The sequence below is a fragment of the Homalodisca vitripennis genome, chromosome 4 (genome assembly GCF_021130785.1).
Source record: "Homalodisca vitripennis isolate AUS2020 chromosome 4, UT_GWSS_2.1, whole genome shotgun sequence".
Taxonomy (NCBI): domain Eukaryota; kingdom Metazoa; phylum Arthropoda; class Insecta; order Hemiptera; family Cicadellidae; genus Homalodisca; species Homalodisca vitripennis.
In genome coordinates, this window is record NC_060210.1 from 8,288,930 (window position 1) to 8,316,815 (window position 27,886).

Here is a 27,886-nt window from a genome sequence, read left to right on the forward strand (position 1 = left end):
TATTCAATCAGTACAAAACTTTGTTACTTTTCGACATAGCCGTCAGCAACACTAATTCCATCTTTCTACTAATTTGTTTATGCTCTTGGCATGAAGTTCTTTGGGTTTGATCTTGAAACCACTTTTGCACCTGATATTTGACCTCTTTATTGGGTTGAAAATGTTTCCCTCGTAGACTCTCTTTAAGGGGGCCAAACAGGTGGAAATCTTATGGGATGAGGTCAGGGCTGTAGGGAGGACGTGGAAGGATCTTCCACCCCAGTTTCTAACGTTTTCCTTTCATCAGCTGTGCCACACGTGTTACGTTCGAAAGGCACATCTTATCTTGTTTTTCAGCATGTCACTGTAGTACTGGCTGTTTATTGTTCTTTCTTTCAAGAAAATCACAAATAATTGTCCACTGAAAATCCAAGAATATTGTGAGCATGACTTTACCGGTAGATGGCTGGGTCCTGAATGTTTTGCGAGTGGGAGAAGTCGTATGCTTCCACTCAAGGCTATCGTTTTGACTCTGGCTCATAGTGGTGGAACCATGTTTCGTCATACGTTACAATTCTTTTCAAAAAACCTCCCCCATCAATCTAACATCGATTTTTTAGCTGTTGACTGATTTGAAGCCAAGTTTCTTTGTGAGCGTCCATGAGTTGTCTGGACACCCGACTCGCACGTTTTCTTGCATTGCAGCTTGTGAATAATTTTATGGATAGTTCTAACATTGACGTTTATTTTTACACTTATCGGTACAATTCCCGAATTAATGTGTTAATCTGAGATTCAAGAGAGGAAGTCCAACCTTCAACCGGTAGTCCACTGCATTGCTCGTCAGAAACTTTTGTACGGCCACTTTGAAACTGTTCTCTATCCGTTTGTTAACATTCGATCGATTCAAACAATTGTCTCCATACACTTTTAACATTCTTTTGTGGATTTTACAGCATTTCTGGTTTACCATGTTTAACCATTTTACAGAAAAAATGGTTAAACAACTGATTAGATGTCTTCCTAAGGTCGCCAACTTTGTCTCCTGAAAGTTTCATATGAATCATTTCAGCCGTTTTTGAGCAGTAGTAATTTTCTCTTCACTTATTGAAGGATCCTTATACATTAAATTTAGAGAAATATAATTTTTTCATAAGTACTAATTGTGAGGGCCTGAAAGCATTTTTAAATGTTTCTTTTCTACTAGACATTTTTTGTTATATAATCTGGTATTAACTGGTATCAATGGCTAAATTAAGTTCTATTCCTATCTACCACGTTTTTTCACTTCTAATTACATTTTAGAGCATTATTATTGTATCTGAAAATCTAATAATTTGGAAACGTCAAAATTAATGGCATAATTTTAGATATTGTATGTATTTAGTACGTTATATAATTTGAACGATTCCATCACCAATTTGAAACAAGTTACAAAAATGTATGTAAAAGTGAGGACACTGGGGTCCCGATGTTGATTGATATAAGCCTTTTTCGGATAACGAAGACACCCATTAAAGATTGTTTCTGGTTGGTGTTGATATCAAAAATATAAACAGTGGCATCTTGCATACACGTACACACCTACAAGGAAGGTCGTTATGGCTTTAGAGTGCTACCAATTCCTAACTGAAAGCTAATACCATAATACTATATTCAGCACTAAGGCTAATTTTATTGTGTACGAAAGTTTACAAAATAGCACACATTTAAACGTTTCATTAAAACAAAACAATATTCCGCCACATGCAGTAAAACATTGCCATGACTTATCACAATATGCCTCCTAGCAACAGTCACTTATCACAGCCATAACCCTCACTACTAGACAGTTTGAACTCACGCTATAGTGATGTATAAAACACTCATAAAATCTTTTAGTTGAGAAAGTTTAGTTATCAGGATGAGAAATTTGTAAATTTCGTTCCTTGCTATATTGTATGTTGTCAATTACTAGGCCTTTTTCGCTCAGTCACAGCTTCAGAGATATCAAGCATAATCGGCTATTTGACAACAATACAGCTTTATTATAATAATATGCAGTTATTACTTTAACTTACCAATCAGTTATTAACACGTTTATGACGAAATGTACCCCCACCGGGTACACGCTATCTTTTAAAACTGCCGTCGTACCTGCTTAAATAGTACCTCAGAATATTGTGTACCCGTCGGGCGCACAATTGCTTAACTTTATAGGTACCCCTTGGAGTACATGGAGAAACATTGAAATAACTTTTTTGGGGCAAAAATTGAGTTTATAATCAAGGATGCTAAGCAGTGTTTCCTACTGGTGTTGTGAGCTAGTATTTCACTTTTTTTTCGATAATTTCTCATACCTTGGGGTAATCAATTTAGTGTATTAGCTCTTAAAATTAATTACTTTCTATTCTGCTATTAAATTTTAGTAATGCTGAATAGGCTTATGGGTTCTTAAGATTTTAAATTAATCCTTTCCAATCCATTGAAGTCCTATACTGATTTCCCCCAGATCTGATTTAAATGCATACAAATTGCTTTAACATATTACATTTGTACTTACATACTGCTTCTTTCCACTTTAAACTGAAGAACAAATTTTCATTTCTTTGTCTATATTTGTACACAAAAATCACTTCTTTTACTTATACTTGTATACAGTATAGTAAATACTTCTTCAAACACAAAGATATCGATTCTGAGAGAGCGAATGAATGAATTATTGTTAATTTTGTGAGTAAAATTATCAAAATCAACTATTGAGAACAGTTTATAAAATTGTTATTACAAAGTTTTAAGTGACACTGTGCCAAAATCCATTGCGTTTATAAAATATTGTTATATATAATTTCATATGTAAGCCTTTGGCAAAAACTAAATTTAGTTTTTTAATTTGTATAATGATGACACAAATAACATTTTTTAATCTTTCCAATTAGATTCATAGTCTTAGTATTAATATAATGTGTGGACTATTATAGTCTAATATTTCAATGTGTTTCTGCCACCATATAAAGTAAAAAATAAGTTTTGATTTCACCAAAGTGTTTGACTTATAATAATATATAATATAAAATCATATATGTTTACATTTCAAAAACTCAATAGTCGAGCCCCACATCTACAAATGTTGGCAACTTCTATAGTTCAAAATTCATTAAAACATTTTTTAAGCTAGTCTCTAGGGCAAACCTTTTAGTTTGCTATTGTAAATCACCCATGCTCTTACATTAAATTTTAGATATTTTATATGAAACACCCTTGTATAAATAACATTAAAAAATTCAAAGTGTTATTTTTAGTAAAACATTTTTAGTTTAGTCTCAAACAAAATACCAATTTATACTTTAATTTGTTACCCAATAATTTGCTTTTAATATAAGTTCATATTTTTTGTATTTGAAAGCAAGCATTTTTTCTAAAATAAATAAGTTTAATTACTAGGAAACACTTGAGTGCAGACAGTTTGAGTGGCCAGATAAGCACGGACTTGTCAACAAAGTTTCTAAGAAGTACTTTTGTTAATTTTTGTAATGGAATATAATGGAAGTGCAGTAATAACAGTAAAAGATCACAGCATTTTTAACAAAATGAGTTTATTGGTATAAGTTAAAATACATTTACAGAGTTTGACAAGAAATAAAATAAATTATGTACATTATGAATTTTTATAAAATATGAAGAATACTTAATATTAATGTTATAACTAAAAGTAGTTTACAACAATTTATTACAGTGTATTATATAAGGTTCTTTTATTTTTAAAACTATGGATCTTTTTGAAAATACAATTAAATCTCAATCACAAATTTGGATTTTATGGAAAATCTTAAAAACAACTTTTTATCACTTTGATTACCACCATTAAGATTTAAACAAGCTGTTATTATGCAATGTCATACAAATTGGTTTTGTTGTTCATATTTCAAAGTGTAGGTGTTATTTTAGTTTGCTAGTGAGTGATAAAAACATTGGTAATTAAAACAAGGCTTATGAGAGATATTATGTTTCAAAAATGTATTTTTCATATATATATATATAAGACACATACCTAATCAAGCATGTCATAAATTAATATTTATTTACATAGTGGTATCAAGACTGTTACCGGTAAATATCTAGATATATTATAATATAATTTTTACAAGCTTTTATTATATGAATTTTAGTTATAATAATTGAACGCTTCCAATTTATTATTTTCTAACTCAACCAAAGAATCTTTCATAGTTGAATGAATAAGGCTTTAGTGGTAACAAAATCGGCTTATTCTATAAATGATCTGTTAATGAATTTAAAATAGGTTGAATTTAAATGCTAAAACAAGACACTTAACTCTCTATAGAAAAAATACAATGAAAAATATTTTGAGGCTATGTAAAAAGGGCTCCTTTAAAAGCTAACATATACTTAAACGTTACCATAAATAATTTATCACAATGATCTTATACAACTAAACAAAATCCACTTTTCCTTACATCTCTAATAGTATAAAGACAGATCCACAAGTTTAAAATTAAAAAAAAGTCATATTAATATTGTCCACTAAAAAGTACAAATAACCTTTTATGTTGTAACAGTATCATATACAACTGTAAATTTGTACAATACATGTAAAATAGCAGTGTTATAAAAATTACTCATTATTTTAAATATTATGATTTATCAGTTTAGCTAAACAATTTCATTGAATACATCACTATACCAAGATAAGAGGCTTAATGTACATAATGCACAACGGTTGGTAACATACAGGGTGTTCTGTAAAAGTGTTCTAATATTTTGGGATTCTGTTCTACACATATAAATTATCAAAGATGTTCGTATGAAGGTATGTCCTAAAACCTTTAGTTTTCCGTCTATCTGTCTGCATGTGCTTTTTATCAAAACAATTATATATTTTTAACCAGTTAAGATAAAGTTATGAAACTTGAAAATTGTATTAACCTTTGCTAAACTCTTTTAAAAATAAAATATTAACAAAATCCTTTTACCTGTTTCAAAATGGTGGACATCAGTTGGTTTTGAGTTATTTTGGTTGGAATAATTTAAACATCCACCATTATGAAACGAGTAAAAGGATTTTATTAATATATAATTTTCAAAAAGGTCTACCAAAGGTCAATACAATTCTCAAGTTTCATAACTTTATCTTAACTGGTTCAAAAGATATAATTGTTTTGATAAAAAACACAGACAGACAGATAGACGGAAAACTAAAGGTTTTAGGACATATCTTCACATGAACATTTTTGCTCATTTTTATGTGTAGAATGAAATCCCAAGGTATTGGAACACTTACTGAACACCCTTATAGAGAGGAAAAACACTTGAAAACAGTTTAAATTAACTAGTTTTCTAAAAAATGTTTTGGCTTGAGTAAAAATTTTGAAATAATATAATTAATACCGAAACCCTTAAAATAATGAAGCTGAATTAATATTATGTACATATTATGTATTTCATATCAAGTTGTATATTCCACAAAGAGGATTTTATTTCATTACATTTCGTCAATAGAACAAAATTCGTTGTCGTTTGCAGTTTAACATTGTATATCATAATTCATTGTGGATAGTTCAGATTTCCTTGCACAACAATCCAATTCTTGTTCAGTTGCCGGGTTGCAGCTTAACCCTTTAATGGCCTCGCCCAAGATATGCCATACAACTGTAGTTTTGTGAACAAAAGCCATGTCCGAGTATACTCGTTTTGATATTATCAGCTGCTTCATTTTTATTGTATCAGTTTTTATATTGTGTTACTATGTGTGTTATAAATGTCTAGAAGATACAAGATACAGATGCTGTCCAGTTGTTACAATTTTGTGGACATTACTCAAATTACTTGGACACCACATGATTTGTATCGTACACGATTTTTGGAAAGATTAAGTTGACATTTTTTTAGATGTCTTTTTATGTTTATTCGTAAATACTTGTGTGATAGTGGTAATATATTAAATTAGTTGAGAATTGACTTTATTTTAGATGTTTGAAAACATTGTTAATTGTTTACTCTATTCATTAAACTTTAAATAACGTGTTATAAAAAAAAAACTAAAAATGGGGAAAAAATATCCTATGCCAGTGTTCGGGTTTTGCCACAAATTCAAGAACAAGGCAGTTAAAGGGTTAAATGTACTATCGAGTGCGATCATGTTGTTTTGTGCTCTGTATTTATTAATTAATTTTTTCATTCCAAACTTTATGAAGAAGCTATCCTTCACCACGGCTAGAGATATGTTGAAGGAATAAACCTTTGAAATGTGTCACCTTAAGACCTACAAATACATTGGATTGTTTGATTTTCGGCTATACAAAACCTAATTTTTACGTAATTACAATGATTCTGGGTTATCCACAACGAATTATAATAATTGTTAAAGCCATTGTTAAGAAACAAATAAACAATATACAAGAAATGTCATTCAATTGTATCCTTCTCTTTATGCATTATTTTATTAATTATTAAAGTTGTCTACATATTTAATTAAAAGTTTGAATACTTTGAATTTATAAATAAATTATAGTATATGAGATTGTATATTTCATTTAACAGATAAAACTATGATTTTGGAAATGCTTTTTAACCCTTTCCGGGCCAGGCGGCAATATATTGCCGCCATAGATCGTGTCTGAAAAGTGCCAGGCGGCAATATATTGCCATCGGTGACATACGCATTGCCGCCTTGATATTCGTCGTTTTCTTAAATAAATACGACGTCAAATGATTAAAGTTTTATGTTTTTTTATTCCCTGATATATTTGTAGATAATTAATATGAATATCATTTTTATTTTGGAGGTCTACGCATTTTTATTTCGTAATAATTGTCACGTGACATTATCAGCTAACTCAATCTATTGTTGTTAATTCTTTATGCTTTAGTATAATCGTACTATTGTATGCTGGATTCTTCTTCATTATTTTATTTTGTGGTTGTAAATATTAGTAGTGTTAGTAGTTACGTGCTTAGCTATTGTGTGTAGTAGTTACAATGACTGACAATTTACGATCTCACGGGAGTGAAATTGTAAGTAGCATATTTGTAAATAGAAAAAGTGTAAATAAATTTCAAATAAAATTGTGTAAATATTTCTTGGTAAATTTAACTGTATTGAAACTGTTTATGGATCCTACAATCATCTGTTTACCGGTACATCCATAATGTGAATATTTATTTTAAGTTTCTTACAGTGTAAGAGTCAGTTGCTTTATCACTTGTTGCGAAGTACAATTATGCATATTTATACAAAATGTGTCATAAAAAATTTATTTATGAGAGAAATAACACAAAATTTTATATGGTTATTCCTTTTTAAATGTACAATATAATAAAATAGCTTCCCACAGTAAAATTATTTTTCCTTTTTTAGTTATTTACAAAAAAAATAAAAAAATAATTTTTTTTTATGTCACATATTAAAACATAATTTTTTTTTAATTTTAAATGACTTAAAACTACATCTATATATTTATTGTTGATAGTATATATCTATACGAGTAATTTGATGCAACTTTTAGGTCATTGTCAAATTTTTATGAAAAGTTATAAATTTTAATCTAAGAGACTGCAAAATCGCCAATTTTAGCCTGGCACTTTTGACTAGTCACAAGCGGATATGATATGTGAAAAAATTTTGCAACATCTCATATTTGGTCCTGGCCCTGAAAGGGTTAAACACTTGATGAGTTTTGTAATACTATGCTGGATGAAACATCTTATTTACAATCAATATATTTGTATTACTTTGTTTATTTAGTTCTGCATTTCTATGTAACTGAGATATTTGATAATGACTATTTACAAATAAGCATGCTTGTGTAGTAATTGATGACATAACATTTTTTCAACATAAACAAATCTTTTCAAAACTTGTTTCTTTTTTAATTTTTTGTTATATCACTATTTCATTAATTTTAAAAAGCTATGAACAATGTGTTTAATTTAGAATTAGAGAGAAAAATTGCTTATCATGTCCAGAAATCATCAACATTTTGGCATAACCTTATGTTTATTAATCTACAAGCTGTATATGTAAAATATCTTGTAATGAACATTAAAATATATTAAAACTCACCGCAAGCACTTAAAATGACCCCTGCACTGAATACTGAGTCTCGTAGGAACTGTGCTGTGACTAGCGTGTAGGCTTGTACACCGTGCAGAGCTAGGGGTCGGTATATCGACCGAGTGTCAGGGCACGAAGCAGGGGACCCACCTCGCTCGGGTCATGTAGAGCCTCCGCCAGCATCTTCTCGATGTTGCGCATGATCGCTACCTTCTGGTGGCCCTTGAGAGGGTACGTCACCTGTCCATTGGGTCCAGCCTTGTACCAGAAGTTGACGGAGACAGTGTAGCCACCATGCATTAGACACTCTATGTGGTGCCACCAGAACTGTGGGATGTACAGGACGTCTCCCGGGCCCACCACTGCCTCCTGACCCCTAGCTTCTGCAAACCGCGGGAACCGTGTGTGGTCAGGTTCGTCAAAATCCACCTACAATAGACACCAGACACAGGTCAAGTTCAACATAACCCACAGACTCCCAAAACATAATTTTAAATATTGATCAACTTTATAATCATTTCTGCATAAATTAATTATCTCATTAGTTAATATTGGAAGTGGGTGCCATTGCTTTTGCAATTTATTTCCCAACCCAGTTTGAATATTAACCATTTGACTAGTAATCCCGAAACGAATTCGGAAGCACCCTACGTGCCCGCGGTAATCCGCTTTGTGTGTTCAACTGTTTTCGCGCATTTCATACCATCAAAGATTTCTGAGGAGACGTGTGTACTGTTACTAAGTTGTACCCAAACTGTACATTAGCATGTTTATGAGAAAATACTGAATATTTTATCTCATTCTCATATTTTGTAAATGCGATCCGTCTGCAACCTCAGAGTGGCCAGTGCTGTTGGCCTTTCGAGTGCAAAGGGTTAATGAACTTGAACGGAAAAGTGCTGGTCTCTAGTGATAATTTACTGAATCACAAGACATGGTTTGACATCAGGAGAATACAACATTACTTTTCTTGTATGTTACTTTAATGGTTATGTTTTATATGCATGATCATTATTGGAACTGAACACATGACCATAATAACTGTAGGAAAAAAGATTGAAATATAATTAATTGATGATACAGACTTATCTAATAAATTTAGTGAAATCCCACTTATTTATCTATCACAGGGCAAAGTGATTAGCAGTGTATCAGACAAAAATAAACATGAAATTGCACAACAAGAGCACCCAGTATTGTATGTAAGTCCCCTATCAGCTCTTGTAAATAAGGTTATTTGGTTATTAAAACTTTTATTTCTTAAAATAAGAATAATGATGCAAAGCAGCGTATAATAATAAGTGTGCTTTGCATCACTGTCAAAGTAGCTGATTAATACGGTCCAGTAGTACCGTAAGCGTTTGGAATTACTGTAACTAGAAAAGGATTTTAATGCCACATAATATATAAATCTTGATAGTTACCACAACAATCATAAAATACAAAAATATTAATTTCACAACATTTTAAATTACTACATGAAATAAGTTTTTAAACAAGTTTAAGAGTTCGACTTGTATTATCTGTTGTTAGATATTATTGTTAGCATGAGAAATGCTGAATGATACTGAGAATAGATCTAGTTGCCATGTAGAGTTTAGTTAAAGACTAATGTAATCTCAGTTGTGCATTATCACTGTCATCAAATGCACACATTAATTTTACTTTGGTGTGAATATGAATGAGGCAGAAATGTGAACAGGAAAACTGGTGGTGATTGCTGTTCTGTGAATCTGTAAACAAACTGGTCTTATCTGAGATACATGTATCTAATCACTTTGTTTAATGTTGTTTGCTACTGATAGAAAAAGTGTGTTGTTAAGCAGTGCAGTATAAACACATATACTGCACACAGCTTCAGGATAAAATAGAATGTTACTCAAAGGAGGTATATTTCCAGGGTAAAGTGACCTAATGAACTATAATGTTTTGGCACAAAGAGAGATTGTTGTATAAAAATAAGGATTTATAAAGCTACACTCAATATAATTATTTCATAATAGCATCTTTCCTGGTTTAGATAAAAATTGTGTATACTACTTTACATTTTTTAAATTAAGGAGTTTGTCCTAAGAAATTTGTTCCAGCCTGTGAGGGCATTCTTATAATTCCAAGCTGTAACTGTTCAAATCTCCATGTTTAACATGATTTAGTACAAAAACGTAAATGACACTAAATTACATAACAATATTTAACTCCTTCATGAGTACCAGAACATCATCAGCAGCGTTACGTATACAAGTAGACAATGCATAAAGTTACGCTCAGGAGTAAAAATGTTTTAAAATATTTTGACTTAAACAGTTTTATTAATCTATAGTTACTTCTATTATACAATGTATTTTATTAGGGTTACTATAAGATGAAGGAAATAATTTTAAAAATTAGGAGAGTGAAAGAAAAAAGGTTTATAACATACAACTGAATGCTGCATTTCTAGGCTGTGTTTTAATAAAATCCCCATTCAAATTAAGGCACTTATCATAGCATCATAGCTCTGATAAATCTACAAGCGCTAACCATTGAAGTTCGGCGTTACTAATTAAGCGTGGTACTGTGAACCAGGTTTTCATCACTGGCAAGAAGGGGGAGTCTGTTGGCGCTAGATCTGGGCTGATGATTCAACATCTCCCATTCAAAATCAGCTGTCAGGTACTATTGGCTGTGTCGTGAAGAAATAAGAGTTTTGAACTCAGTTCAAACTCTACACTTGTTACTTACTTGCTTTGTAATACTCATTGTAGTTTCTGCAGTGTTTGACAATATATTTCAACATTGATTGTGAAACCTTGTTCAAGGAAATCAATCAAAATCACACCCTTATTGTCCCAGAAAACATTTGCCATGATCTTTCTGACAGACTTTGTAGACATTTTCTTGGTTATTTTGGGATAATGCTTGTGTCCCTCATTCCATAGACTGACTATTCAGTGATACAAAAAATCTGTAACACTATGTTTTGAGATCTGAATTTGATCCCTTCCTCAGGTGAATAAATAACCAAACACAACTACAATCTAGGTCCTGTGCATGCATCAGTGGCCAGTGCAGAAATGCTATTAATTGATTAAATGCTTACACTCAATCTCACCTGACTCTGCCGGTCGTACGGATGATGAACAGGATGTGGGTAGAAACATTCAAACTGCTCAGGAGGGAAGAGAATACACCTCTTGAAGCCTCTGATCTGGGCAAATAGATTTTGCTGCTCGTCGTAATGACAAGGTGTCACATTGCCTGGAAATACAAGCTGGAATAAGTGACTAAAGTTTTTATGTAAACATAGACAAAAAGTTCCCAAAATACTGCCTGTATTAAAGCTGAAGTACATGACTATGAAACTGAAGTTTCTCCTCCTATAGTTAGTAACACGCTGGCAGGTGCCTAGTCAACAACTACTTCTTACCTGCCATTGAAAGTTGGAAGACTTTCAGTTAATGGAATCTGTTTATTAAACGGATTTTGAAATACTGTTTTAAAACAGTGTGACTAACATTTTGTGTGGGAGTCGTGAATAGAGCACCTCTCTCATAAACTGTTACAATCGTCTCAACATGTACTTTACTTTTTTTTGTTCTTGGTATAACATGATCCCAACTATTTACAGTAAAGTAATTGAAGTGCAAATCATCATTAAGGATGCTGTTAATATTTTGTGTGATATTCCAAGTTCTTACTGATGAAATTACAGTTCAGTTATTATTCAGCCCATACACCAATTACTCAAACCTGATCATTTCAAGTAGAGATGGCTAACACACTTACACCCAAGGTCATCATCAAGGTTTCCAATATCTTAATGGAAACACTTATTCCACTCGTAAACTAGTGTCTTACATCGTATCCTCTCTGTACAATTTCTTCGGAATTTTAAGAGCCAGCTATACTAGCAGCCATCTTGATTGTAGGCCCATAAGAACAATATACGCATCTAACCACTTTTTAAATTTGTATAGGTTATTTCGAAAGTAATTTCAAACTTTATTGTGCTTTGTCAATTAAATATTTAAAAAATATACTTTAAAAAATGTTTAAAGCGTTTGGATGCATATTAATTATATACGTTTAAAATGAAACACATCCTTTACCCTTATGATAAAAAATAAGGCAGCAAAACTACTTATCTAAAGATTTAATAAGATTTAAATTGTTATTATGTGAAAAAACTCAAGTTTATATTACTCAGACGGTTCTTAAAAGCTTTAGATGGTGATTTTTCAAGCATAATTCAGAACTTTATTTAATGTTGTTATGCTGTTTAAAAGGCAAGATTTCAAAAATTAGACAACTAAATACAACCCTTTACACGAAACAATCTGTAGTTTATGAAATCAGTAGTAACAGCAAATACAAAATACAGCTTGGTGCTTTCATCAGCAGGAAAGGAGAGGTTTTTCCTTCATTGGTTTCAATGTAGGTAATGATTCAGAGAAAATAATCTCTGTCTTATTACACCACTTTGAATAAGTTCAGTTTTGAAACGGAATAACCTACCTTCCATCCCCACCAGGAGTAAGTTAAAGGTCAGAGGTCCCCACGAATGTTTCTTCTGTTTATCATTGATCCAGTCCCAGCGGAACTGCAGAAAATCTTCCACAATTCCTTGACCCATTGTGTTGTTCAGCATTTGTTGCAGATAAGGTCTGTGACACCAACAAAAATACATGGAATGCCATTTGAATTGCAAAAAATTTATACTACATTTATAAAAAAGACTAATCTCGTAGATTTCTGATATGTCCGAACATCATATTAACAATTTTCATATTGTAGCAGCCTTTCCAATATCAATCATGCTGGCCGTTAATCCCAAATACAGGAATTGTGAACCAAGTAGCGTTGATCAAATTACAACTAATCCCTAACAGAACCTATCCTCTCTGACAGCAAAGCTGATTTCTTCTATTATCATACAATACTTTTTTCATAATTTACCTATATTATTTTTTTATTGCAATTCATTTTTATAACCCTTCAATATGGGTTCACGAGACAGGTAACCGACAAAAAAAAAAACTGCAAAGGTTTCAAGTGAACATCACAGTTTATTGCTGACTTGAACAGCAGACAGGTATCCTAAGAGAGCTATTAGCAAATTCTGCAGATTTAGAGAGAAATAATTTTAAAGTGAATTCAGATGATTATTACATTTATACGGAAACATATTTAGAATATCTCCTTTCTTAACAGCCGTTAATCTGAAAATAGGTCTGATATACAGATAGTGGACTTTACTGACGCGCATGACCTTGAGTGTGTGGTGATAGGCAGGAGGGGTGGCGGGTTAGCACTATACGCTGAGTCCCGAAAACATTTCCTATGACCGGCAACGGCACCAGCCTCTTTCCTCCGAATCGTATTGACACAAATAACCTCATCTGATCATACTCGCTAAAACTCAGTCTGTTTTGTGACAGTGCTCAATGTGGTGGTTTCTTGTTATTCGTGTTTACAGACAATGTCTGATGAGTTCAAGTCGAAAGCCAAAGGTAGCATAATTCATAGTCGAGCCTGCGAAATCGTAATATTTATAAATTTAAGAAAGAAGAGGCAGACCATCAAACTGTTAATATTTCTTTGTTGAAGGCTCGTCAAAGAACTGCTGCAGTAAATGATGGAGCTATGACTAAAATAAACAGTAAGCTTACAGGATTGAAGTTTGTGATCCTTGTGAGTTTACTATACCAAACAAAACTGAAAACTACGTAGAAGAGTAACTCATTTAGATGACTTCGATAAGTGTGTAATGACAACACTAGTGTACAATTTTCACATTGAAGAACATTGAATATCGACCGCACATCTATTGAGGGAGGCGCTAAGGGAAAAATAAACTCCCTTCACTTAGTGAGAAAAGTTTGATGGGTATATTAAAAGATATAGTGTTTACTTAGTAACAGGGATTTTTTAATTGAAGTTTTTCAAAATAACTTATTAACTATACTAATCGGCAAATCGAAATCGTGAGTTTAAACTGACGTTAAAGTAATTATTGCGCCTTCATCTCAGCGGCTAGCACATAAACACAACCTGCAAAACAGATAGCATTTTTTTGGGCAGATAAGGGTAATATTTGGGCTCCGTGCGCGCAGTTAAATTCCTCCATCTGTACATGCGCGCAATTAGATATAAACTGAGGGTTCGTGGGAGACAAAATTTGACAATACATTTTTTTTAATACAATCAAAACATCATTGTAGCACACTTTTAACAGAAATAAATATTATGAACTGTATCAAGCAATTTTCAGAATATTTTGGTGAAATACAGGGTGTTTAAAAAAGAATGAACGTATTCCAAAGTATTATATTATCCAAACTATCAATCGCTTTGCCTCGGCTCAGGTATTAGAGAAACAAATACATAGTGTAGTTTATATTAATAACATGCTAGATATCAGTTGTCTTCTGTTTCGCTTGGTAACTGTCATAAGTTTTAAATGACTACTCTGCAGCAGAATTCATTTTGTGTTCTTGAGTTTGTGAAGTGCAATTCCGATATTACAGTGCAAAGATGTTTCAGGTTGAGGTACCAAATTGATCCACCGAATAGGTGAAACATTCGCAGATGGTATCAACAGTTTGAAGACACAGTATGTGTATGTAAATTAGAGAGTACTGGCTGCCCTCGTGTTCCTGAAGAAAATATTGCAGGAATTCAAACTGCTTTCCAGTTCAAAATTCTTCAAAGTAAACTCGTCGTGCCAGTCGGGAATTACAACTGCCAACAACAACAATTTTGTTAGTTTTGAGAAGTTGGTTTGGTTATGAAGCTGTACAAGTTACACATGCTCTGTGTGCTGATTACAAACTCCAACGTGTGCCACATGAGATATGTAATACAAATTTTGATGCTATTGACAATGATAACACTTTCGCACAATGCATTGTGTTCAGTGTTTAAGAGGATTTCCATGTTAGTGGTCAGGTAAACAAACGCAATGTTCCAATTTGGGACCTACAGAACCCACGTGCAGCCATTGAACATGTATAAGATAAGTCCAAAGTCAATGTGTTTTTTGGGATATCACAATTATCTGTTTATGGCCCATTCTTGATTGATGGTTAACGGTCCGCAGTATCCAGGTATGTTACAAAACTGGTTGTTTCCGAGGCTGCAAGAAGAAAACAATTTTTCAATAAGATGAGGCCCAGTGTGTGAATATCTGAATGAAACTCTACCGATCCGTTGGATTGGTCATCAAGGAGCTGGTGACTTAGCATGTCCTACCTGAACTCCACGGTCACCAGATTTGACACCTTTGACTTTCATCCTGTGGGGGTTTCATTAAAGACAATGTTTATGTACCACTACTCCCACAGAACCTGGAAGAGTTGAAGAATCGAATCCGTACTGCCACAACAACAATGACGACGGACATGCTTGCCGGAGTATAAGAGGAATTTTGAATATCGGCATGATATTGTTCATGTTGCTGTTGAAGAACTTATTAAACATCTGTAATCTGAACTTGAGAGGTTTTTAAATATGTGTGTAAAATTTCATTTTCGTATGCCGTAAAATACAATAAATATGCATTTGAAACACGTAATTCTTTTTGAAACAACCTGTATATTGGCAATACTGTACTAACCACATCTAGTCCTCTTTTGAGTCTACCCACTGCAACAGCTAATTGAGTGCTGACACTTCCAGTATTTTATTCAAAATTTGTGACATGATTCATAGGTGTTCGGATTGGGGATTAAAGTGCTTTAACGTGTATTAGAACATGAATTAGAATGTGAAAATTTAGTAGAGTCAACTTAAAGTATTGAAATTTCATGAAAAATAATTGGTTTTATAGCTAAGCTGTTTACATTTTACTCCACGAATTTAATCGTGATACATTATTTTTGTTTATTAGTCTTTTTACCAATAATAACCATTAAATGTAGATTATATTTTTCATCTTTTCAAAAAAAAAATCTCCAAAACTTAAATAAACTTGTAGTTTCCCAATTATCTAAATGTAAAGAGAAAAAATTTTATGTAGACAGTGTTTGAGTAATTTTTATAAATCTGAGAATTTTGCAGATCGTTTATAAATTTATAAAATCACAAGTTTTGTAAGCCAATAATGTAATCCATATCCGTATCAAATAACAAACTTTTTCAACTACAAAATTTTATCTCCTCCTTATGTAATTTACATGGACTTTGAAAGCATTTTAGAAAATAAACAGACTTGTAAAAAAATTCTTAAAAATGTACTACAGCCAAAATTCCAAAACATATTCCATTATGGTTTTACTCTATGTTCAGTACCAAATGTAACAAATAACATGTACAAATCTATATGTTATAGAGCAAAATCTAATTAAGATTTACCAAATTCTTTGTTTGAAGTTTATTTTTGACGATGGAAGGATTGTGAAGAAAACCGGAATTGTTCGGACATTTGCCATCGTTGCCATAATTATGTGTTAGGTTATTTATTTACCTGAAGAAGAGATCAGATTGCAGATCTCGAAATGTAGTGTTACTGATTTTTTGTTTCACTGAACAATGGCAATTGTTCGGAAAAATCCTGTTTCCTTCATTTACCGAATGTTCTAGTAAAATTATTCAAAGAACTCATAAAACTGAAAATCCTATGTAGATTTCCTAATTAAATTTATACCTTTTTGCTGACCTATCAAAATTGCTATTGTATGAATTTTACCACAGTAAACTAAAGAAATTGATCCAAATTTGAATCCCTGTTATATGGATGCAGACAAAGGTTTCATGAAATCTTATTTCTTTGAAAATGGGTAAAATTCATATAAAATTATTCACGATAATTTAAATGAGTTTGATACAACCAATTATCCCACAGATCACAAATTTTTTTAAACCCTTAGACATTTTGTTGTCTTATAAACACCTTCAACACATTAGATTATTTAGTAATATCCAAATTCAAAGTAACAATAAAATCTACCTCTCAGATTTGTTTCCCATTACTTTTGGAATTCCTCAAAGTTCTACATTGAATCGCCTACAATTTTTGTGTGTGTTAATATGATATTCCTTTATGATTAAATTTATTTGTTACATATAATTCCAAATTGATCATATTTACAAATATCTATAATGTTAGTTTTGTTTTTTAAAAGATACTAACTGTCAACTGTTATTGACAATTTCCATGATTACATTGAAACATTGGGTTTCGATTTTATTGTCATCTGAAGTGGGAAACATACAGCAAATCTTTTATTAATTCAATCTATCAATATGTTATTAATAGGATTTTTAAATACAAAATTCTAATAATGTGTACACGAATGTTTTTCATTTATTATTAGTAATTATTCTTCTGATAACTTCCAAGTCATTTTTGACTAAGTTCAGTTTCATTCTCAACTCACCGTTCATCTCCTTTCTTCCAATCACGAAGCCTTCTGCTAAACTCAGATATTTTTAAATTCACTCTTCTAGAATCAGGCTTGAAGTCTGCTAGCAACTGGTGAGGAACCTTGTCAGTATCAAAATACTTGAATTTATGACTTTTCGATAAAACCACTGTGCACTTGTTGCTTCCAATGTGTTCTTCTAAATATTCCAGATTCCATCTCAAGGCACTCTTGACAAGGTCTGATCCCGTTATTACCACTGGTTTCTGAAACAGTAATAAAGTACAAATTCAATGTCTACTATTCCTTTCAGGGCGTCTAGCAAAGTGGCTTGTAGAAACTTCCTAAACCATAAAAAAAAACACCATATCTTATTACCAATAAAATCAATGGTTTTTTAAATAGTTAATATTATATAAATGATGCGAGAGTCGAAATAGTCACAAATACTGATCAAATTATAATTGTACGTTTAAAAAATTAGTGAAAAGTTAATAATGATAGACTTCTGTGTGCACTATATTGGAGTATTCGGAATTTATAACTTCCCCAGAAAGTTCCAGAAGGTCTACAAAACTTATCTATACTTGAAGTAATATAAACATTTAACAACGATTACGAGAGAGAGTGTCTACTGCTGAAGAGTAACTTTTGACTTTCAGTGACCTTTGAAGCAAAAACTCTGTGACCTTTTTTGATAACCATTACAAAAGTAATGTACAAAAAGCAAGTCTCGGAGATGCAAGTTTTATATATATATATATAGAACTGCAAGGAAAATATTAACAAAACTAGGATAATTTGTTAATAAGGATATCTATCTACATTATTCATACACAAAATACAATAAAATTATGTTTTCGTAATTTGCGTAATGGTGACCAGCTGTCTTCCAAGAATATATATAGCAGACTCACAGCAATCTATGAACAAAAACGTAAAAAATACTAGCTGAAAGCAAAATACTACTTTAGTTCAGAAATTTGTTAATAAGATTATCTATCGATTTATGATTTTTCAAACATAAAAATACAGTAAACACTTTTTTGTGATTGGTAATTTGTAGAGAGACAATCAACCGATAGTTAATGACGCAGTGAGTTTCCGCAGATTCTATTGTCGAATCCCATTGATCAATTTTCGAACCCGAATCTTTGTTGAAGTTTATGTAGATTCTAGATTTCGCAACAACACTGCCGAGTGATAAGAAGGTTCAAAGTCCACGCGATAACAGTGGCTTGCGGGAAAAACATCCCTTGAGATAGTAACTATTAGTAAAATATCAAATTCGAAAGGGCAAACTTTGGTGCGTTTCAAACGCTGTGTTCGTACAAAAAACGTTTTAACTTTTCCTGATCTTCACTTGAAACCGTGAAACTAAGTACCGGTAACGTGTTCTCACACCCGTCACATAAAAAAAAATTATCGGAGGAACCACTAGCCATAACGGTACTGTCACAACTAGCCTTCCGCGCGTCTCACGCAAACCACTGTTATCACGTGGGCTTTGAACCTTCTTATCGCTCGGCAACCTGTAGGACGGCTTTACAAGGCTTGAATTATATGTTTCTGGCTTTCTGAGAACATCCTTATGACCGTAGTAAAATATGAAAAAGTTTGGGGTTGACCAAGTAATTGCTCAGAATTACCGCTATTTTTATTGAACAGAATAACAATATTGTTTAATACAATCTTAGAAGACTATAATGTAATTCGGTTAGACATTATTGTTCCAAATTAATTGAAATAAAGTAAAATCAAGAGTATGGTATTTGATAACAGTTGTTATCTGTCTGCCGATGAGTGAGGAGCTCTTATCTTTAGTCTCCACGCTTATCTAACTACGGCCATAACCTGTCCAGTGTAGTAAAAGATATGCTTTGCCAGTGAATATTTTTATAAGTTGTATAAATTTATTTTTGTTACTCCATCGTAAAGATCTATTTTATTATTTGTGTGTATTTTTCACGAATACTATGTCCAAGTGTGGAAAATGCAGTGTAGAGTTACGTATCGCGACGTCACACTGAAGTGCGTGGACTGTAATGTTACGTTTCACCCCCGGCAATTGCACACGCGTGGGTGCGGTACAAAATCTTACAAAAACTAAAATAAAATTTTGGAAATGTGACACATGCAAGAGTGAATCAGCCTCCGTACAAAGCAATGAAGATGTGGGAGAAGATAGAAAATCCATTCTTGAGGCCCTAAATGTAATGAAAACGGAAATTATTTCCAACGTAGATAACCAAAATGGGACGTATTGAACAAACTGTTAACAAGCTGTGTGATGAAATAAAAGAACTTAATGTCAAAGTTAACAACTTGGAAGAAGAACAGTGCAAGTTGAAGGCAAGATGCGACGGGTTTGGAGCATGAACGGGACCGACTGAGCGGAGGAGGTACGAGACCTGCGGCTTCGAGTTTTGGATGCGGATCAATATTCTCGGAGAACCAATATCGAAATACAGGGTTTACCTCTTACACCAGCTGAAGACATATACGAAGTTTTAAATAAAATTTCCTCAAAACTCGGAGTGCAATTTAAGAGGGAAGACATTTCTGTGGTGCTATCGATTGAGACTGTATTCAAAAAAGCAGGTCCACCCTCCAATTATAATACAGTTTTATTTCTCGAAGTGTAAGAGACTGAATGGTTCGCAAGGCTTCAAGGAAGAACAACCTACAGTCAAACAGATATTGCAAGCTGCGTTACCGCCAAGCAGAATCTACATTAATGAACACTTAACGGCTGAGAACAAAGCGCTACTGGGAAAGGCCAGGAGACTTTTACGGTGAAAGGGAGCTGTATTTCGCTGGTTACGTCAACGGAAAAGTTCTGGTGAAGCGCCGAGAAGGTGATAACGCTAGGAGAGTGACAACCCTTGATGATCTCGACACCTTCATTACAGAATCTCGTTAATTCTGAAGATCATTATTTTTATTTTCGTAAGTAATGTACTTGTATTTTGATTTGTTAAAGTAAAGTAAATGTAGTTTTTTTATTTTCAAGTTCAGTACAAATATTTTTGTTATTTATAATTTACATACATAGGTAAACAATGGTTTAATATTGTATAAAAACAGCATTAGTTAAGTTTTTCTTTGTTTTTGCATGTAATAATAATGAAGGAAAATCATTCTTTTGAGGATCATTGCCTGAGCCCAACCAAGTTTTATGATCTATGTGTGAATGTATGTAAGTTCACAGTTCACAAAACTCTTAATTCATTTTTAATATTAAGTCACAATACATTGTCCCAATGCACCCTGCAAGGTGCGTGCGGGAACCAAAACTAAACAATTATATGTCCATTTTACTACTGACTTGCTGCATTTTCTTGCTATGGTATTTTTATTTATATAAATATGGCCTGTTTACACTGCAATCAATACATTTCTCTGTTTTATAGTTTTTAAATAATTACATTTGGTTACTCAAACAAAACAAAAAAAAAACTATATTTTTTTTTACCTTAGTTTGCATTGGGCGCATTTGCATACGCATACATATGGCACTACAACAAATAACCATTATATAAACTGTGAGAATGTACAACGATATAAAAACTGTGACAATGTTATAACAATGTAATCTATGAGAAATGTATAACAATATAAACTATGAAAATGTATAACAATATAAAACATGAAAATGTATAACAAGATAATATAATTAACAATTAAATAATAACCAACAACTCATGTACACAACCAATAAATTAACACGCGCTTTTGTGTATGTGTGTGTGTGCGCGTGTGTGTTCAACAAAATTGTAAGGGGGCTAGTTTTAATTGATAAGTACCATAATTTTAATCATACATTAAAAATAAGAATGGTATAGTTTAGCGTATGACTATGCAAGTAAAATATAGGACTCTGTTATGCTTGTTTCATAAATAAAGTTAGGAATGCATATTTGTAATTTGTTTTCTTTCAATTTTAAAGTATAATGATGTAGAATACTCTTAAGCTAAACTTGATTTTAGTTCGGAACACAGTTGTGTTTATATTAATTGTCATAAACACATATGTATATATCAGATTAGACATAATATTAAGATTAAATAATTTAGTTCAAGGTTTATTATTTTTATCATACACTAAAATAGTTATTGTATAATAATAGTGAGCTTAGCAGAAGACTATGCCACAAAATTTAATCGATTCAGTTTCTTATTCTCATATTATAGTGTTTAATAATTGGAGTATATGTTTTTTAGAACTTTTTTGTATTGGTACTATGCCAACTTAGATCTTTTTCATATTATAGTGGTATATAACTTAAAACATAAACATGACTATTAAATTAATTTAGTACTGTTCACTGGCAGGTGGGCGTCGTGGGCTATGGACTCCGATAGAGGCAGCGCGATGATGATCTAATTGAAATTAACTCATGCATACAAATCCCAGATTTTTCACTTCTCAATAATTTTTTTAGTAGCAACAATGGTCACGACAAACTAAAAATATATCACTGTAATATTAGGAGTTATTCAAAAAACATAGATGAACTGATGATTTATTTAAGCCATTTGAACTTTAATCTGGATATATTAAGTTATGACTGAGTGTTGGCTGAGTGATGGGGTGGAGGGGGGTTAGCATCGATGGCTTTTGACATTTACTTTACAGATAAGCAACGGAACCGGAATGACGGGACAATACTTTATGTAAACAAGCGATTGACTGCCACTGCCACGCAGATTACGTTGGGGGAGGTGTTGTGGAATTAGTTTTAGATTTTATTTATTTAGGAGAACAGTTCAACTTACTTGCACTTTACAGAACTTTTGATAGCAATTTACACTTATTTATAGATGAGTTAGAAAATTATTATTCGAGAACGTTTAGAAACAAAATGTGTGTATTGATAGGAGACATAAACATAGACTTGCTTAAGAACGAAGTGCTGACGGATAAATACATGAATTGTTTACCTTGGGAACGGGACTTGTGAAATGTGTAGACAAACCTACTAGAGTAACTGAAAAACACTCAGTCTTGTCTCGATCACATTTTTGTACGATATAGAGATATGAGTAGAGTTAGAGCAGCTGTGGTCGAGACAAGCCTCACAGATCATTACAGCACTGTTTTGACAATAACCGGACCTACGGCCACTAACAAGACACAGACTGATACAGCTACGTACGTAGACCGAATGTTACTTGCTGACAAACCTGACACGCGCCCACTGGGAACCCGTACTTGAGTCCTTGGAGGCCAATACTTGTTCCACACTATTTAACGATATAGTACAGAAATCAATATCGAGAATGCCACAAAGTTAAGTAATAAAAATATCTACTAGATCTAAGAAACTTAAGCCTTGGATATCTGCGGGATTGATTTTGTTCAATAAGAGCGAGGGATAAGTTAAGTAAAATAATTAAAAAACAACCTTTTAATGTGTCATTAAAACATTATTACCACAACTATAGACAAACTCTAAGCACATCATTAAAACACGCTAAGAGAGAATATTATCGTTCTAAAATTACTGAAAACAGAAAAGACCCTACAATGTTTTGGGGAATAGTAAACGAATTGGCGGGTAGGGTGCAAACCAGGGATACATTTTCCAATACGAAAGTTTCTGCCGACAAATTCAAACATTACTAACGATAAAATTACTCAAGTAGCAAATTATTTCAATAATTATTTTGCGTCTGTTGGGAAAAACGTTAGCCGATACAATTAACCCTGTAGGGGACCCAGTGGTGAGCGATAGCGACTATAGACTGGATGCGACATTTACGTTACGTACGGTGACAAGAACTGGACATAATACGGCACGTGACAAATTTACGTGGAGGCTCTGCCCGGGTCATGATGGCCGTGTTTCTGCACGGGTCCTCAAGGACAATTTAAGCCACTTTTATGAAACCACTGCTATACTTGATCAATTTAAGTATAACCCAAGGGAATATTCCCCTGACAATTTTAAGTTGGCTTAAAGTGTAACCCTTTGCACAAGTCAAACAGCTTTAAACTGACAAAAACAACTTCCGTCCGATATCCCTCTTGAGTGTCCTTTGCTAAGGTACTGGAGAAGAGTAGTTTAAGGAACAGCTACGTACATTTTCTCCAGGTAAATAATGTACTTTCCCTCAGTGTCAGTATGGGTTTAGGGACGACAGGAGTATTTCGGAATGCATTGTTTGATTTAAACTAAAGAATTAAATAGTGCAATCTCAGAAAACAAAAAATCAATGCTAATCTTTTTAGACCTCAAAAAAGCCTTTGACTCTGTGATAGAAATAAGTTAATGAATAAATTCAGAACAATTAGGTGTTAGGGGCAATGCCCCTTACCTGGTTTTCAAAGTTATTTTACCAATAGAAAACAATATGTCTCAATTTGTAATGTTAGTAGCGATGCAATTAATGTAGACTACGGTGTAGTTCAAGGGAGTACACTTGGGCCAATTCTGTTCTTATTATATATAAATAATATTGCCAAGCTAAATTTAAACGGAAAAAAAATAACATTATTTGCCGACGAACACACTTATTTTTTCTGAAAGGAAATACATGGGCGGATGTGAGACGAGAAGCATTAAGTGATTTAATGTTATTGAAAAAGTGGTTTGATCAGAATGTCCTTTCCCTAAATATAACTAAAACAAAAATAAATTTATGCCAATTTCTTTGAATCCTCAGTCGGATTATGTCTTAGGAAATCTGATCATACATAATTGTGGAAAATCACAGTAACAGTACCTGTATTTGTGAAGCAATCGAAAAAATAAACTCGTATAAATATCTTGGCGTTATTTTAGATTTCCGTTTGAAATGGTCGGGACCATATTGAATATCTCAAACAAAAGACCCCGAAAAGTATATCTTTGCCTTTAAGAACCTTTAGGGATATTCTTGCTGTTCAAGAAATGAAAATGGTATATTATGCATACGTGCAATCTCTTTTTGCATTTGGGATAATTTCTTGGGGCGGCAGTACAGCTTATAAATCAAATCTTGATCCTCTTTTTACGGTTCAGAAAACAATTTTGAAAGTAGCTTTTAAAAAATGTCATAGGTTTTCAATATCCATTTTATTTCAAGAAACTAAAATGTTTACAATAAGACAACTTTTTATAAAATCTCTTTTAATACACATGTATAAAAATTTAGATGATTTATATTTGTAAGAAACTCAACACACCCCATAACACACGTTATTCTAGATCAACAGGAATTCTACCATTTGCAATTAACTAAATCTTATTCTAACACCAACTCATACTATCTTGCTCACGTGCTTTTTAATAAATATGAGTAAACAGTTTCCAAATTTTAGTTTTTTTAGTGAAATTTCTACAATTTATTTTTAAAAGGAAGGTTAACCAGTGGTTATTATCATTGTCTATTGAGGAGGGCCGAGGCAAGTGCTGTCTACGAACTACAGACGGACAGTTTGACATGTAAATAGCCACCACTTCCTATCCCATCATCATTCATTATCAATAACCTATTATAATCTATGCGGTGACCCTGCTTAATTACCATTGTTGCTAATATGTATATGTTTTAAAATTAATAATATTTAATGCTTTAAAACAGGTACAAAGCAAAATTACGCGGTTTTTTCCTTTTAATATATTCATTGCATATTAGCATGTGTATGTGCATGCATATGTATATATATGTATATATGTATGTGTGTGTGTGTGTATGTGTGTGGTGTGAAAATTGGTGTATTATTTTGTACTATATTTATATTCATTTTTTATTAATCCAGTCCGTTATTTCTTCAGGCGTGAACAACTCGAGACTGCGCACTAAGGCATCATAGCCCATGCAGGCTCATTTCCCGAGGACAATGTTTTTTATACATGATGCTATTTTTATGATGTTTATTTTATGTTGTTTATTCTATGATGATTATTTCTTATTCTCTTTCTTCACATTTCAAAATTGTTCGGTATTGTAACAATCTAGAAAATTAATTGTACAGATTGTATTATAATATTGTACATATTTTTGGGAAATAATAAAAAAATCAATCAATCAATCAATCAATCGATTAATAGCTGCTAGAGACGGGAAATATCATTAACATATTACAAAGTAACATGAAGAGGTATTATGTTTCAGTAACCTGTTACTAAACGTGATCTCATGTAAAAGAAGTATCGATTTGAAATGCCCCTGGCCATCAGTGCTGGCTTCAGTGGCACCGCCCTGCCTTCTGGCAAAAAAGAAAAACATCCCTCGATATAGTACCCAAATTCAAGCTCAGATCACGTAAGCGCATGTGAGGATTAAAATATTTAACTTTGATACTACTAATAACATATTTTCAATAACCTAATCTAAATATACTTATATCGCATAATAACATTCCATAGTGTAGGCCTAATATTTCTATCTCTAGTCTCATTGCTTGCATGAAATGGCCACAGCTGTTACTGTTCACTGGTAACCTAAAATCAGAAAGTTGTTATGACTACGCCAAATCATTCAGCCCAGCTGTTACTGAAATAACAGTATCCCGGTACTAGGTTACTACCTAATAACCTGTTACTGACACTAATACTGCGCACATTTGTAATTATAATGGCAATGTAAGTTATATGTGTTCTTTGTGTCACAAGTTGACACGTGTACCTTTGAAAATTGTAAAAAATAAATCAATATTACATTGTTTTGTATATAACATTTTATAAATATACATAACCTAGATAGTTTTTTATTTATCGTTAATAAATTAAGGTAAATCTTAAGATCAGCGACTACCGCTCCGATCGCCGTAATTTTTTGCATACTAAGACAGGTTAACGTAATTTCAACTAAAAAAAAATTAGTCCCGATTGTCGCCGAGGCCGTTTTCCCCCCCCCCCCAAAAAATATATAAAAATTTTAAAAAATTTAAATAAAAACAATTAAAATTTAAAATATTTTTTTACTTACCTTAATGGTATTTTGGGGGTACAACGCAGCCACTGCCTCAAGGAAAGCGTGAACCCTTTCTTCTGGGATTTACACGGTACATAATTGCCTTTCCATTACAATTCAATTTATATTTCTGATCAGCCCCTCTAGAATTTGATATTTTACTGATAGGTACTATCTCGAGGGATGTTTTTCTTTCCTTGACATCAGCGCGGGGCAGCCGCTGAAGCCCACGCTGATGGCCGGAGGCACTCGTCTCAATTCGATAAGAACTAAATCAACTTCACTAATTATTCCTTGTCCATGTGGGTTTGTTTGTTGACGTCAATCGAAGCCGTCCTATAGGTCACGTGATCCACCAGGCTAATCGGTAACTTTCCTGTTTGTCACGTGATTACTGTCAACTCATCAAAACGACCATGGTCGAGCACTGTTTTTAGTTTGATAATAGAAAATCTTGTTATTTATGTGTTTTATATTGAGTACATTGTACTACTGAAAAACGGGTTTTTATATGTTAGCGACAATCGGGACTATTTTTTTTTTCGGTGAAATTACATTAACCTGTGTTAGTATGCACAAAATTACGGTAGTCGCTGATCTTAATATTTACCTAAATTAATTCTTAAGATGTAAAACCAGCTGTATTTGTTATTTTAAATATCTATTACATAATTTGGTTCCATATCTTGTTTTCAGTATTTCAAGATAATTTTTAATATTGAGGATATATTGATATTCAATACTCTTGAATATCAATGATTTGATTGTGGTAGTGGCCGCTTATTATACTGCAGCCCTCACAAATATTAATTATGAATATCTATATGTCGAATGTTTTTATATTCAATAGTTTAGATATTTCTAATCGATAGTTGTATCAGATTGCCATTGCGGTCTCTAATTAAACTAGCAAAATCAATTTACAACAAAATATAATTTATAATGATGAATAGGAGGAAATGCAATGACACAAGGTAATTTATGAGAAAGAGAGGTTATAATTATAATTACTACAATTATCAGAATATAAGAAAAATTCATTATGTTTCTGGTAAATATACTGCTACTTCCCATTAGTGTAACCATATATAATAGTAATTATCCCAGTCCAGACGACATTACGAAGGCTAACATTGGCACATACACCATATCGGCAGACAGCAATTTAGAAACTGGAAACAACTGAAATAAGAAAAGAAATACTTACATTCTGAGAAATTAGTTCGTCAACTTTGGGATCATCATGAGACAATCTAGGAATAGGATCAAAAACCATGTCGTATTTCCTAAGTTGACTTTCGTCCCACATTTTACACTCTTCAATCTCCACAGTTCTATCTACTATAATAGGTTTATCACAATGTAGATGTACAATGACAATGACAACGTTTTGTTTGGTGTTTACGTTTTCAGTTTCTACTGCTTTCAATTTCTCCTTTCATTCTTTCGGTTGGGTTTTCTCATTTTCGTCCATAGAGGACTACCACCAACATTTACGAACACAAAACACCATAAAGCAAGAATTTCGATCAAAGGAACTCTGTTGCCAATCACTTTAAAGGAGAATACACTATACCATAATCAAAGCAATGACGTATACAGTTATTAC

The 27,886-nt window shown here is 32.6% G+C and overlaps 1 protein-coding gene across 1 annotated transcript; it reads right to left on the bottom strand.

The window, feature by feature from the left end:
- Nucleotides 1-7,620: 7,620 nt before the first annotated feature.
- Nucleotides 7,621-27,815, bottom strand: LOC124358927 (hypoxia-inducible factor 1-alpha inhibitor-like). The gene is made up of 5 exons (XM_046811193.1): nt 27,485-27,815; nt 17,389-17,639; nt 12,527-12,675; nt 11,124-11,269; nt 7,621-8,461 (listed from the first exon to the last, which is right to left on the bottom strand). Exons 1-5 carry the CDS (start codon nt 27,584-27,586, stop codon nt 8,132-8,134), a joined length of 978 nt encoding a protein of 325 aa, XP_046667149.1. The 5' UTR covers nt 27,587-27,815; the 3' UTR covers nt 7,621-8,131.
- Nucleotides 27,816-27,886: the final 71 nt, after the last annotated feature.